Genomic DNA, 13,247 nt, shown 5'->3' with positions numbered 1-13,247 from the left:
AACTGCGACTGCCACGTTTCCCCCCTTCTCGCATTGCCAGCAGCATGTGCTCACACCTGTGTACACGCTGTACTACATACACTTCATTGAATTGACTGCCTAGACCAGGGGTGTCAAAACATTTTGGTCATGGAGCACATTGTAGTTACGGTTTCCCCCAGACGGCCGTTATGACTGAAACCTTAAAAATCTTTAATTGCCTCATCATAATTACACATCAAATTTGTGAACAAATTTGGGAATCAGGAATCAAGGGGAATGGATTATAGAACTATTGTTGATGTTTGGTAACACAAAAATGCTTGCGATATCCTAATGTTTGAATTTATGATATGACAATTTGAAATTTTTGACAAGAATCATAGAATTTGACACACATGACTTGCTTTCGCGGGCGACATAAAATCATGTGATGGGCCGGATCTGGCCTCTGGGCATTGAGTCTGACACCTGTGGCCTAGACTGTGTTGTTCTCCATACATCCTGTGTGTGTGTGTGTGTGTGTGTGTGTGTGTGTGTGTGTGTTTGTTGTCGGGTATCTGAGAGTTTTTTTTTTTTTTTTTTTTTTTTTAATATATCGGAACCTCTAAAGTCAAAAACATCATCCTGGGACACGGGTTGGCCTATTTGGATCTGATAGAGAATAATTGTAATAGAAACTACCTGTATTCATTCCAGGGTCAAATTGTCAAGATATATTTTAACTTTCGTAAATGAGATGTTGATGTAAAAGCAAAGGGAGAAATGTTAATCAGAAAAATTGATACAAAATCTTTACATAAGAAGATGATGGGCATTGCAGATGCACCTCGCAGATCTCACTTCAATATTGTCACATAAAAAAGAAATTCAGCACTGTTGACATAAGCATAAAAACATCATAATAACTACCTCTGAACAAGTGAGAGGTGGAATCTTCTGAGATTTCCAGATGTCTCGCGCCAACTCATGCGTTTGTGACGGACGGATGTACTGAAAGTTGAGACCCTGAGGGGTGTCAACTCATATTACCGTATTAGGCTTTCGTTTTAAAAGTCACATCATGATATTTAGCAAAATATCTCACCATACTAGGGCTATAAACCCGAGCCTGAGTACTCCTGGTGCTAAATAATTCAACATTATTGTCAGGTTATGTCTTTCTGTTTGCCCCAAAGGCATCACTGAACTCAACCTGGTTCTCTCAGAAAGCTCCACTGTGTGTTTTGACATGATCAGTTTTTTGGTTTCCGGCACTGAGCCAGCAGTGTGACCAATATGGAAAACCTGCGATCAATAAAACGTGTGACCTATGCCAATTAGAATCGGGGCCTAAACCGATTTTGCAATGATGGAGGCCAACAGCCTTCGCAATGGAATGATCACACATGTTTTATTCCTTTTCCAGGTTATGCCTTCCTACTGTTCCAAGATGAGACCTCTGTTCAGGCCTTGATTGACGCCTGCATCGAAGAGGACAGCAAGCTCTACCTTTGTGTGTCCAGCCCCACCATCAAAGACAAGCCGGTGAGTACAGCCCCAAAGTGCTGTTGATAACTTTCACGGGGCAGCCAAAATAAAAATTTACTAAGATTAAAAAAAATGGTCACAGAATACAAGATGACCTGACGTCCCTTAATACGTGCATCACTGTGTTGTCCAAATACGTATGATATTGTTCATGTATGTTGTATAAGTGAATCTATAATACTGTCAACAGAAAAATTCTGATCCCATCTTGTAGTTATTCAAGTGTATTCCTTTAAGTTAACAGAAGTATTTGGAAACAGCTGTTAGTTCTACAGTACGTCACTGCAAACTACAACAACTGCAACAATCAATAGTTTTGGTCCATTTGTGGACACTTGAGCTGGCGAATTTCAAAATTGATGAGTGGAAGCTCTCCCTTCAGGAGATTCCATTTTTAAAATTGAAAAGTATTTTTAAATTTATGTATATGTAACTTTGACCAAGTTATGTCACTTGGCCAAAAAAAAACAACGGAAATATCACAGTAGTATGGAGCCCCTAAAGGGACATGGAGGAAAAAAAAAAGAGGGAAACTTTCTCGTTGGAATGAGTAACTAGTTACATGTTGCATGTGTGCATGTATAAAAGACCCTTATTCATTTCAGTTTGCATTTCTACACAACAATGACAATGTAGGAGTTAGTATGGTTCTATTTTCATCTGGGACTCTATTATGAAGACATTGCTGCTTTACTAGCAAGTCGTCACCATTATGTTGTATCTGAGAGACATTAAAAATCATTTTGAAGTCTTTTAGTCTGGTTCAGCACAAAGAATACACCATTTTGGATTGTGTAATACTTAATATAAAGGGTCTTTTATACTTACACACATGCAATGGACTAGTTTCTCATTACAATGACGAACAAGTTTTTTTTTTTTGGTTTTTTTTCAAATGTCCCTTTAGGGGCTCCGTACAGTAGTGTTCATTTCAATGATGGGGGGAAAAAAACCTGTAATAGCAGATGGATGAGGAAAATTTGCTCTACACAACGTGATCATCCCATTTTTATAGACTGGAGAGGCCTCTCGCGGACCACCGTGAGCTGGTTTTTATCCTATCTATCAAAATGAGGTTTTTCTGTGGTTGTTGGCCCCCATAAGTTGGAGTGTAGCCCTTTAACTGCAGTGTTCTTCAAGGGTCAGTCTTTGGGCCCTTACGTTTTTGTGCTGCACAGGCTTCCTCTCTGAGATGTCATCAGAAAATGTGAGGGTATCTCATACCAGTTGTCTGCAGACGATCTCCAGATTTATTTTTCATTTAACCTGATGAGTGCACCGCAAGATTGCGCAACTGCGACAAAGGGCTGGATGGCTCACAGCTCCCTTAATTCAGTTCAATGAGGCCAAAAATAAGATGTAGGAACACATTAAAACTAATCTGTTCCTCCTTTTCCCACCTCAAAAATATTTCCAAACGTAGGTCTATGTTAGCTTTTTCTGATTACGGGAATCATCACTTCGCCTGTTGAAAACAAAACTCAGTCAGACAATTTCCAATTAGTTTTGACACCGCTATTTTTTTAGGTCCACACCTCATAGTTTCAGCCTCATCACTCCTGTTCTGTTGCCCTTGCACTGGCTCTCTGTTTATTTTAGGATTCAATACAACATTTTTTTACAGAGCCCTCAATGCTCAAGCTCCTCCATACTTGGTGGATTTGGTGTAATTTCAATGTCCTGTTATGTCACTGCGGTCTGGTGACTGCCTTGTACTTACTGTCCCTCACACGAGATTAAAAAAAATAAAGGTGAGAGAGCCTCGTAGTCCTGTCCTGCTAAATTATGGAATGCACTTCTATTTAATAAAGGGGAAATCCAATATGTACCCTATTTTGACAATGTGATGTTAAATCCTCTCTCATTTAAGTGTTTTAAGAACATTTTTATCGGCAATTACCACTTTTCAGGGGCGCTGCCATTTTCACGAGTCATATGACCTACATGCGCCGATATGATGTGTTACGTGCCGCAACAAAAGCTCGATTACATGGGACACCATTTATGCCCAGCGCCGATTTCTCAGATTTATCCTCATCTGATGAAGAAATAGCAGTATTGGTTGATCGGGAAGACAGAGGAATACTTTCATACAGATTTGAACCCCTGGCTGTAATGTTGAATATTCAGACGGTTCTTCGGGCGGAATGACGCAGAGTCTGACTACTCGGAGGCCTACGCGTGACATAAGTGTATAAACAAAGGCCCCCGGTAGCTCCGGGCAGTAGCCGCAGATGGTTCTTCGGACGGAAATGACGTGGAATCTGACGAGCGAGCTCCGGCGGCGGGCCGCGTGCCGAGTTTCCAGGCAGTGGAGGCCGTTAGCCCCGGACGACGAAGCTCGGCTAAAGGCCTCCGCCGCCACCGAAGCTCAGCTAAAGGCCTCCACCGCCACTGAAGCTCAGCTAAAGGCCTCCACCGCCAAAGCTCGCTCGTCAGACTCCGCGTCATTCCCATCCAAAGAACCATCCGCTGTTGCCGGAGCTCGCAGCCCGCCTTTGGCGGCGGTGGAGGTCTTTAGCCGAGCTTCAAAACACGTTTATTTAAGCAGGAATTCCAGTCAGATGTCAGTTTTTATCATTATTTTAACCATGTGTAGCAATTTGGAGTATGGGAGAAGTGCTGTACAGTGTAAATAAAATGTAGTTTACACAGGATAATTGCTTGGGATTATTGTTTTTTTTTTTTTTGGTGACACAAATAATTGTGTTTTTGCAGACTCATTGAAAGAGGGTGAAAAGGAGTTAAAATTTGCCTGGATGATAAGCATCTTTTTTTTTTTTTTTTTTTTTTTTAAACCCCACAGGTTCAGATCCGTCCATGGAATCTGAGTGACAGTGACTTCGTCATGGATGGCTCCCAGCCTTTGGACCCCCGCAAGACTATCTTTGTAGGGGGGGTTCCCCGGCCTCTGCGTGCAGGTATAGTAACTGTTGCAATTACTGGTAGTACATTTCTTGTCCCTGAAGCTTCTAATACAGACTGGTACTGTATGGAGGTTTGTAATTGCCATGAAAATGTTCTGGATGAATTGTAAGTATTAGTACTAAGTATTAAGTATTAAGTACAGGGACGGAAGATTGTTTTTGGTTTGAACGTTGCAGTGTACTAGTACACAGACCATAAATTGGATGTCAAGCATATTGTTTAAATTATGAAAGCGTTTTCCACCCACAGGCTAAAACGCAAATAATGTGTCTGTGTCCCCCCCCCCCCCCCATCCAGTGGAGTTGGCAATGATCATGGATCGGCTGTACGGAGGTGTTTGCTACGCAGGCATCGACACCGACCCGGAGCTCAAATACCCGAAAGGGGCCGGGCGCGTGGCCTTCTCCAATCAGCAGAGCTACATCGCCGCCATCAGCGCTCGCTTCGTTCAGCTACAGCACAATGACATCGACAAAAGGGTGAGTAAGTCCACGTTCTCAGTCTCGGAGGAAGGGTGTCGACCACAGCCGAGCGTTCATTATGGTCTACGTCTCCGCTTGCAATGATGGAAGGCTCGCCCAGGCTGTCTCATCACTGTGGCCCAACACGTGTTTCAGGACTGGTTTAATTATAGTTCTTCCCTATACATTTAGAGCCACCCGTGCTCGACTGCAGCCTGCTTTTTTTTAAGCCAAACCAGCCAATAGCAGACGCATAGATTGTGACCGAGCGAGACTGGTTGTCAGCCAGAACATTGGGCCTCTTCAGGGCAGGACCCTTCATTGTAGTAGTAACAGTATTGAAACACAACTCTAACCCTTCATTCCCACTGAATCTTAATCCTTTCACATATCATGATAGTTTAGATAATTCTATGGTTCAAACTTAGTGGGATGTTTTGAAGAAGGACCTTTTCTCTTTCGGCCTGTGCGGTGCATCTGAGCAAAATCGGGTCATCTGGATGGGAAGCTTGAGGCCTCTGTTGTGTGCAACCAGCGCCACGGCGCCTCTTGCAGCAGTTTGCAGCAACGACTTCAGCATTGAAAGCAATGCCAGCTCAGACTTGCCCTCGAAAACTCCATTGCCGATTTGTATTAACAGGAACCAGTGACTTCCGAGTCAGAATTGAATTGTTACGCCTTGAAATATTGCAAAATAAGATGTAATTTTCCGACAAAATGAAAAATCTAATTTGACTATTTGAAAGTTAACCAATCTCTTGAAACTGGAAGCTTTTGGATGACGCGTCTCCCTCCGGAAAAGCTTTTAACCGGGATCTCTCGCCATACCTTGGCCAAAGGTAGAAGCCCGGTATGTTTTGTGCCCGTTCAGCAGAAAGTCCTTGCTGCCTTGGACCAAGCTGCTGCCACTCTAGCTAGCCTGCTAGTCTCTTATGCTTTATTGGATAAAACACAAAAAACCTTACTTTTTTTTATATTAATTTTTTTTTGCATGACCTTTTTTTCCTGACACCTTTTTCGTCCATGTGAGATTCAAAAAAGAAAGTTTAAAAAAAAAAGAAGTGTAAATGGAAGCCATCTGGGCGGCACGGTGGAGCAGCTTTAAAGTGTTGGCCTCACAGTTCTGAGGTCGGTGCTTCGATCCTGGCCCTGCCCCTGTGGAGTTTGCATCTTCTCCCCGTGCCTGCGTGGGTTTTCTCCGGGCACTCCGGTTTCCTCCCACATCCCAAAAACATCCAACATTAATTGCACTCTCTAAATTGCCCCCAAGTTTAGTTGTGAGTGCGGCTGTTTGTCTCTATGTGCCCTGCAATTGGCTGGCAATCTGTTCAGGTTGTACCCTGCCTCCTGCCCGTTGACCGCTGGGATAGGCACCAGCACTCCCCGCGACCCTTGTGAGGATAAGTGGCTAAGAAAATGGATAGTTGGATGGCTGGAAGCAATCTCCTATATCGATTCCTGATGGTCTGTACCGTGAAATAAGACCCTCCCTCAGTTGGTGTTATTGTCCATCTGGTTCCCAGATTAACTGTCTGAGGTCAAAGTTATTTTTGGCCTGTACTACACCTCATATGGTGCGCCTCTCAATCTCTCTGGCTCACTTTGACAAATATTGGTGTTTTTGGTCTTTTCCACCGCCCGCCTTGCAACAATCCTAAAACGAATCAAATGTTAAAGTAAACCATGAAGGTGGGGTCAGTACTTTATTTGAAATGAATTAAGAGTCCCCCAGCCCAAAAAAAAATGATGATTTTGATGATTTCGGATTACGTCTGCTGTTGTTTCTCACAGGTGGAGGTGAAGCCGTACGTGCTTGACGATCAGATGTGCGATGAATGCCAGGGGGCACGCTGCGGGGGGAAGTTTGCGCCGTTCTTCTGTGCCAACGTCACGTGTCTGCAGTACTACTGCGAGTACTGCTGGGCCAACATTCACTCGCGAGCGGGTCGCGAGTTCCACAAGCCCCTGGTGAAGGAGGGGGGCGACCGCCCTCGACATGTGTCCTTTCGCTGGAGCTGAGTAGTGTGGTTGCTTGACTAACCTTTCCCCAGATTAAAAAAAAAAAAGAAAAATAGGCCCCTCCATCTTATCAATTCACGCAAAACGTCTCATCTTCACACCTTCTGGTCCAACTCGTCTCCTCCCCGCTAACAAAGCAGTATGAAAAGTTAAAGCGTAGAATTCGCACTTTGCTCTGCTATGTCAATCAAACATCCAAATACACGCACAGAAGATCCAACCAGACACTTGACTACTTTCAGCTCACTCTTCTTTTTGACTGGGCGGCCTGGTCCTGCTGAAACTCCCCCGCCCCCTTCCATAGCCACACGGAGGTGGGGCCATATAAATATTATGGGGGGGAAAAAAGTATTTTAGTTTTGTACCTATATTCACACATATATGAATTATTTTAATTTAATATCAAGGGAGAATGCACTTATTTTCAAAAGATATCGGCCCCAAGAGAGCGAAAAAGTGTCACTAAAGGTGCAAAAAGACATTCAGACATTTGGGCTCTGAAATGATTAAAAAAAAAAAAAAAAAACAGCTTATCAATCACTCTATAATTTTAAAAAATTTGAATACCTCATACACGCAACCAGATGAGTTCACTGTTGATTTCTAGGTCTTTATTTTTTTTACGACATTATTTTTTTAGCGTTCTGTAAATGTAATGCTGCGATGGCTTTGCTGCTAAATTGACGGTATGATCAGATACCAGAAGTACACACGCATGCCTCGCGTGTAAAAACAACACAGGGGGCGCTCTTGACACAAAGATGGCTGCCCTTGAAGTTCGCATTTGTTTAAGGTCGCCGCACGCACAGAGTCAACATTCAAAGCGTCGTGTGGGTAGCTGCAACCTTAATTAACACAAATCCAATTTGGTGTAAAATAACCATGAGAAACTGTCTATGACAAGTGAAGTACTTTTTTTTTCTTTTCTCGCAGTGCTTGTTATAATTGTGCAATTTTTTGATACCATATTGAGTCAGGTCAGAGTATGCCTAGAACTGTGATTCGTTTGAGTTGTCGTTTCACGGGACTTCTATCATTGGCACACGAGTAGTTGTGCTCATTATATATACACACATATATATATATAGGATAATTTGTAATGCAATGCAAACAGTAGTTACTTGAAACTGACAAAAGAAATAATTTACTGAAAATTCACTATTTTTGTGGTCCAACACAATTATTTTTGGGAAAAAAAAGACAAACACAGCTGACTTGGCAACAAACACAACGGTGTCCTCAGCTTTTTGACACGATTATGAACCAAATGATTTTACACCAGACCTCTGCACCTGTCGAACCTTTATTGTGTCCCCCTCTGTGTATGCAAACTGCTCCTGCTGTGTCAAGATTGGCGGGAGCCTGTTTTAGCTCCTTCCGCTCATGTTCAATAGGTTTTAGATCAGGCCACACACACCGAAGACAACTTCCAAATAGTTTAATGGCTTCTTCTGAGATATTCTTGGATGTACTGTAAGTACAGTATTACATACTTTGTATGTCACTTCGAAGTCAAGTGAAAACGGCATAGGACGCTTTGCATCTGTGCAGAGAAAAATGAATCGTGAGATTCTGGTGTAAAATGTGCTGCCCAGCGTCAAAGCATTTGGTCTCATCCGCAGGGCGGGGCTCCTTTCAAGAGGTTTACCCAAGAACAAAACATCAGACTATTCTGAAGTGGCCCTCTTTGAGCCCTGATCTTAATCCCATGAATCAGACAATCACCTTTCAAACATGACCTATGGAAAGATGCATTTCTTCAATATTCGATATCCTTCATAAAAATATAACCAGTACACTTTGTCCTGACTCGTAAGACAAAAGTGCCACTTTTGACCGACTGTTGCTCAAAGTGCTTTTCATGTGAGCCAATAGGTGCAGTTTGTGTTACTGAGAATTCTGAAAATTGCGAAGCGGTTCCCTCAAAAAGTAGTGCAACAAAATATTATGCCAGGCCAGAGTTCGTTTTTTTGTACATATTTGTTCATTTTTAAGTTTGTCAATGACAGTTTGAAGAGTACCAAAAATCTAGCCTTCGTGCGTTTGAATACACCCATAACAGCTGTCTTTCCAACGCACACAAGACAAGACAACTTTAGATACATAAAACGACGAGTGTCGGATCTTTTTGTAAACGTCTCAGAAGCCAGCCAAAGAGCTAGTGAGCGTTGACAAGCAGCCGAAAACGCGGCGCTGATGTTGTCCCTCCCACAAGGAGGCGCTGCTGCTGCTCTTTAGGCGAAGGCATCGATGAAGAACGTAATTGAAGCTACTAGTTGAAAAAAATGGCGCGTTCTTTACATACTGATTGAAATATATACAGATGGACCATTTTAAGCCCCTCCCCTTTTATTTTGTCCTACAAAGCTTGAAGTAACCGACCTGCTAACAATCTGTGTTATTTATGAAAAGATTATAGAATTATAGAGTGCAGTGATGTCAAATGAAACTTTTTTTTTTTTTTTTTTGTAGTTCTGTGGATAATCCATAAAGGATATTTGCAAGGTCGCCCGTGTTGTCAATTTTTATTTTTGTAGGGAGGTAGCCTGTGCCATGCCCTGAAGCGCTTTTCTTTTTAGTCACAAACTGTTTTGTGTTCTTTGCTTTAGTGTGTTTTTTTTCCATTTAAAAAAAAAAAAAAAATGAAATATATTTTTTACTGATGGAAAGAAAGCTAAAAGAAACTCAAGGCTGAGCATATATAATATGTATCCCTATGAAAAGTGAATTCTGGGTGTTTTTTGTGACATTTCCTTTCCCACCCAGATAGGTTTTGTTTGTTTTCTTCTCTGCAGGATAGTTGTCTGTTATGCACTACCCTTTGTATCCAATTTTCGAGAATCCCCACTTGTTTTTGTTAAAAGACAAAAAAAAAAAAAAAATAGGTAAAGCTTGCTCTCTCACTGACAAGATCTTTTGCAATACCTCAATATTGAAATATAATGGGAGGAAAAACTTCTATTTTCTAAGTTTATTCTGAAGAAAAAGTATATTAATTTAATTCAAGAGAAATTATTTAACAGTTGATTTATTGTTTTTTGTTTTTACTTGTTTGCTTTTATTTTAAGAGTTTATTTTGGGAGACGACGATAGCAGGCATTAGAAGTTTAGAACTAATGTGTAGTTCTCGTGAGAGTACAGCCTAGTTTGTTGGGAAAGAGGGGAAAAGAAAAACAACTTTGTCCCCAGTTTGTATCTTTATAATCACTTTACTATCTTCTCAAGCCTTTTTATTTTTTTCTATTTTTTTCGAAAAAAAAAAAAAATTTATATATATATATATATATATATATATATATATACACACACACACACACGTGTGCTCCAGTAATTTTTGTGTTTTAAAAACCCTAATCTGTTAGCTCTGCTTCATTTCAAAAGCGAGTGAAGGTTGTAAGAAAAGAATGTTATTTAACCATAAATGAGAGACAACTTGAGTGAAAGCCCCAAAGGTGCATCGAGCAAGACTGGTGGCCTTTTTCTCATGCAACACTTGAATTTGTCACATTTTGTTTGCTCTCAAGCTAAGAACCTCTTTGTTGTTATGTGCAATACTGTTTGTACTATTTGTAAAAAAAAAAAAAAAGAGAGAAAAAAGTGGCATAAGTCTTTATTGCAGAATTATTTTCATTGTGATTCACAAAAATAATTTTCTACTGTGTATTTACCAACTCGTACCTTCCAGTAGTATGTAGCCTTTGTACTGAGAGTTTATTAGTTTCATTTTTCATTTCATATTAAATTGATGATTTTGCGAAAGAAAGAGTGAGAGAGAGAAACTAACATATTTTTATATTTTTTTGTATTTGCTTTTGCTGATTCATTTCTCAACCATTAAGATTTATTGGGGGGATTCTTTCATATCTGCTCAATATAATATATGATTTTGTATTTTTACATGAAATAAATTAATTTTGTGATGCTAATTTGTTTTTTATTTTCACTTTTTTTTTTTGGAGCTGGAGTTTAAAATAATGTCACATGTGGACACTTTAAAATGTTTAGCTTTGTGTGTCAATAATGTGAAAAATATCTAAAGGGATGACGATGATTAAAAAAAATAATCACCATGTAAAACGAAGGGCCACACATAAGAAAAAAACATAATTGAGAGTAAATAATACTTTTATTTCCTAGCGGCATGGCCCATTTAAAAGGGTAACTGAAGTTGTGGTAAAGTCGCGTATTGTGAACCAGTCACCAATGACATCACTTCCCCTTTGTTACTCATCAGCGCATACTACACAGCATTTGTAAGACTTGTGGAAATGTTTTGATCGCTGCCAGGCTTTGATTCCCAACAAGTCCGCCGTCACACATCACCGGGGCTGCCCTATTTCATTGAATTGGTCCCAGTGACAAGTAGAAAAATTAAATGCTCTTCCATTAGGTAGCAGTACAATGAATTTGTGTACAGTATCTGTGTGTTGCCATCTATACGACAAAATGCTGGAGTTTATTGGCTTTGTGTAGAAGTATACACATCCAGATTTAACACTGAGGAAGTATATTTATTAATAAATTGAGATGTCAGTCTTCATATTTTTTTGGGGTGAGATTTTTGTATGGTGTCTTGAGCTTTTTAGAATGTAAAATGGGTGCCTTGGCTCAATAAAGCTTGGGAAACACTGATCTCCACAATGCTTTCTTTTATGTCCAGCATAAATACACAGGAGAAAAAAAATGTTTTGGTTGCACATGATTAAACCGTGATAGACTTGATAGAATGTTCCCAATTGTTCCCAAAACACATTTTGATCAGCTATAACTGATGTACGTTCATATTCAGTGCAATGGGTATCGAAAGTTTTCAGACCCCCTTACGTTTTTCACTTATTTTGTAGCCATTTACTAAAATTATCTTTTTCATCATTATTGTACACACAGCACCCCATATTGACAGAAAATAACAGAAATGTTGACATTTTCGAGTATTCAGACCCTTTTGTCAGTATTTACTAGAAGCACCCTTGTGAGTCTTTTTTGATATGATGCAGCAAGTTTTTCACAGCTGGATTTGGGTATCCTTTCCAGTTCTGACAGTTTGGATGGCAAACGTTGGTGGGGAGCAATTTTCAGGTCTTTCTAGAGATGCTCAATTGGGTTTAAGTCAAGGCTCCGGTTGGGCCATTCAAGAACAGTCACAGAGCTGTTCCGTCTGAAGCCACTCCTTTATTTCAAGTGTTTGTTTTGTCAGAAAGTGAACTTTGAACCCAGTCCGAGGTTCTGAGCTCTCTGGAGAAGGTTTTTGTCCAGAATAACCCTCTACTTGGGTGGATTCATCTTTCCTTCGATTGCAACCAATGGTCCTGTCCCCACAGGATGAAGCTGCCACCACCATGCTTCACCCTCGAGACTGTAATAGGTGATGAACAGTCCCTGGTTTTCTCCACACAAGAATGAAAGCCATAAAAGTTCTATCTTCGTCTCATCAGACCAGAGGATCTTAATTGTCACCATTTTGGAGCTCTTCACATGTTTGGTTTTTTTAAAGCAAACTCCATGCGACGGTGGAGGGTTGCAGTGACCTTTGACTTTCTACCATCTCCTGACTGGATCTGTGGCTCTCAGCTGGAGCTCAGCTTCTTCTTTCTCACCAAGGCTTTTCTTCTCCAAATTCTGTTTGGCCAGATGGCCAGCTCTAGGAAGGATTGTGGTCATCCCAAACGTCTTCCATTTAAGGGTTATGGAGGCCACTGCTCTTGGGAACCTTAAGAGCAGCATTTTTTATTATTTATTTGTAACCTTGGCCAGATCTGTGCCTTGCCACAATTCTGTCTCTGAGCTATTCAGGCAATTCCTTTGACCTCATTATTCTCATTCGCTGACATGCACTGTGAGGTCTGTTTGGCTTTCCTAATCAAATCCAATCAGTTATAATCAAGCAGCTGAACTCCAATGTAGGTGTAGAAGCTCACATTTCATAAGAAAGAGACATTTCAAGTCACAGCAAAGGGTATGGATATATGTAGCTGTGTGATATATATATATTTGGGGGGTCAATGTGGGGTGCTGTGTGTACATTGATGTGGGTGGGAAACAAATGATTTTAGCAAATAGCTGAAGTACAACAAAAACTTTTAAGGGGGTCTGAATACTTTCTGTACCTAGTGTAAATTAAAACTTTTTTCCTCTGTAGGAAACTTTTTTTTCTTGCTCATTTGACCACTTTTTAATTATCATCTTGGCAAAATGTATGCTGGCCCGTCTTCATGTGTCTTATTTCATCTTTATTTTGCATAAGTACTTGGTCTTAAAATCAGTTGAATTATAGCACGTTTCAAACTGATCTCACATAAAACAGAAAATCAATTCCAAGGATCCAATCCA

At 40.6% G+C, this 13,247-nt stretch overlaps 1 protein-coding gene across 3 annotated transcripts in view; it reads left to right on the top strand.

The window, feature by feature from the left end:
* The window catches only part of cpeb3 (cytoplasmic polyadenylation element binding protein 3), a 45,064-nt gene extending 33,607 nt beyond the window's left edge, over positions 1–11,457 (top strand). For all 3 annotated transcript variants that reach the window (XM_061836397.1, XM_061836396.1, XM_061836398.1), the window contains exons 7-10: positions 1,388–1,506; positions 4,316–4,430; positions 4,735–4,916; positions 6,690–11,457. In XM_061836397.1, the coding sequence (XP_061692381.1) occupies positions 1,388–1,506; positions 4,316–4,430; positions 4,735–4,916; positions 6,690–6,917 (644 nt within the window). In that variant the 3' untranslated portion in view covers positions 6,918–11,457. The remainder of the gene's footprint in view (positions 1–1,387; positions 1,507–4,315; positions 4,431–4,734; positions 4,917–6,689) is intronic.
* The last annotated feature ends 1,790 nt before the right edge of the window (positions 11,458–13,247 follow it).

Source organism: Syngnathoides biaculeatus, chromosome 12 (assembly GCF_019802595.1).
Source record: "Syngnathoides biaculeatus isolate LvHL_M chromosome 12, ASM1980259v1, whole genome shotgun sequence".
Classification (NCBI taxonomy): domain Eukaryota; kingdom Metazoa; phylum Chordata; class Actinopteri; order Syngnathiformes; family Syngnathidae; genus Syngnathoides; species Syngnathoides biaculeatus.
Note: the sequence above shows the minus strand (reverse complement) of the source record. Positions and strands in the feature narration are given on the sequence as shown.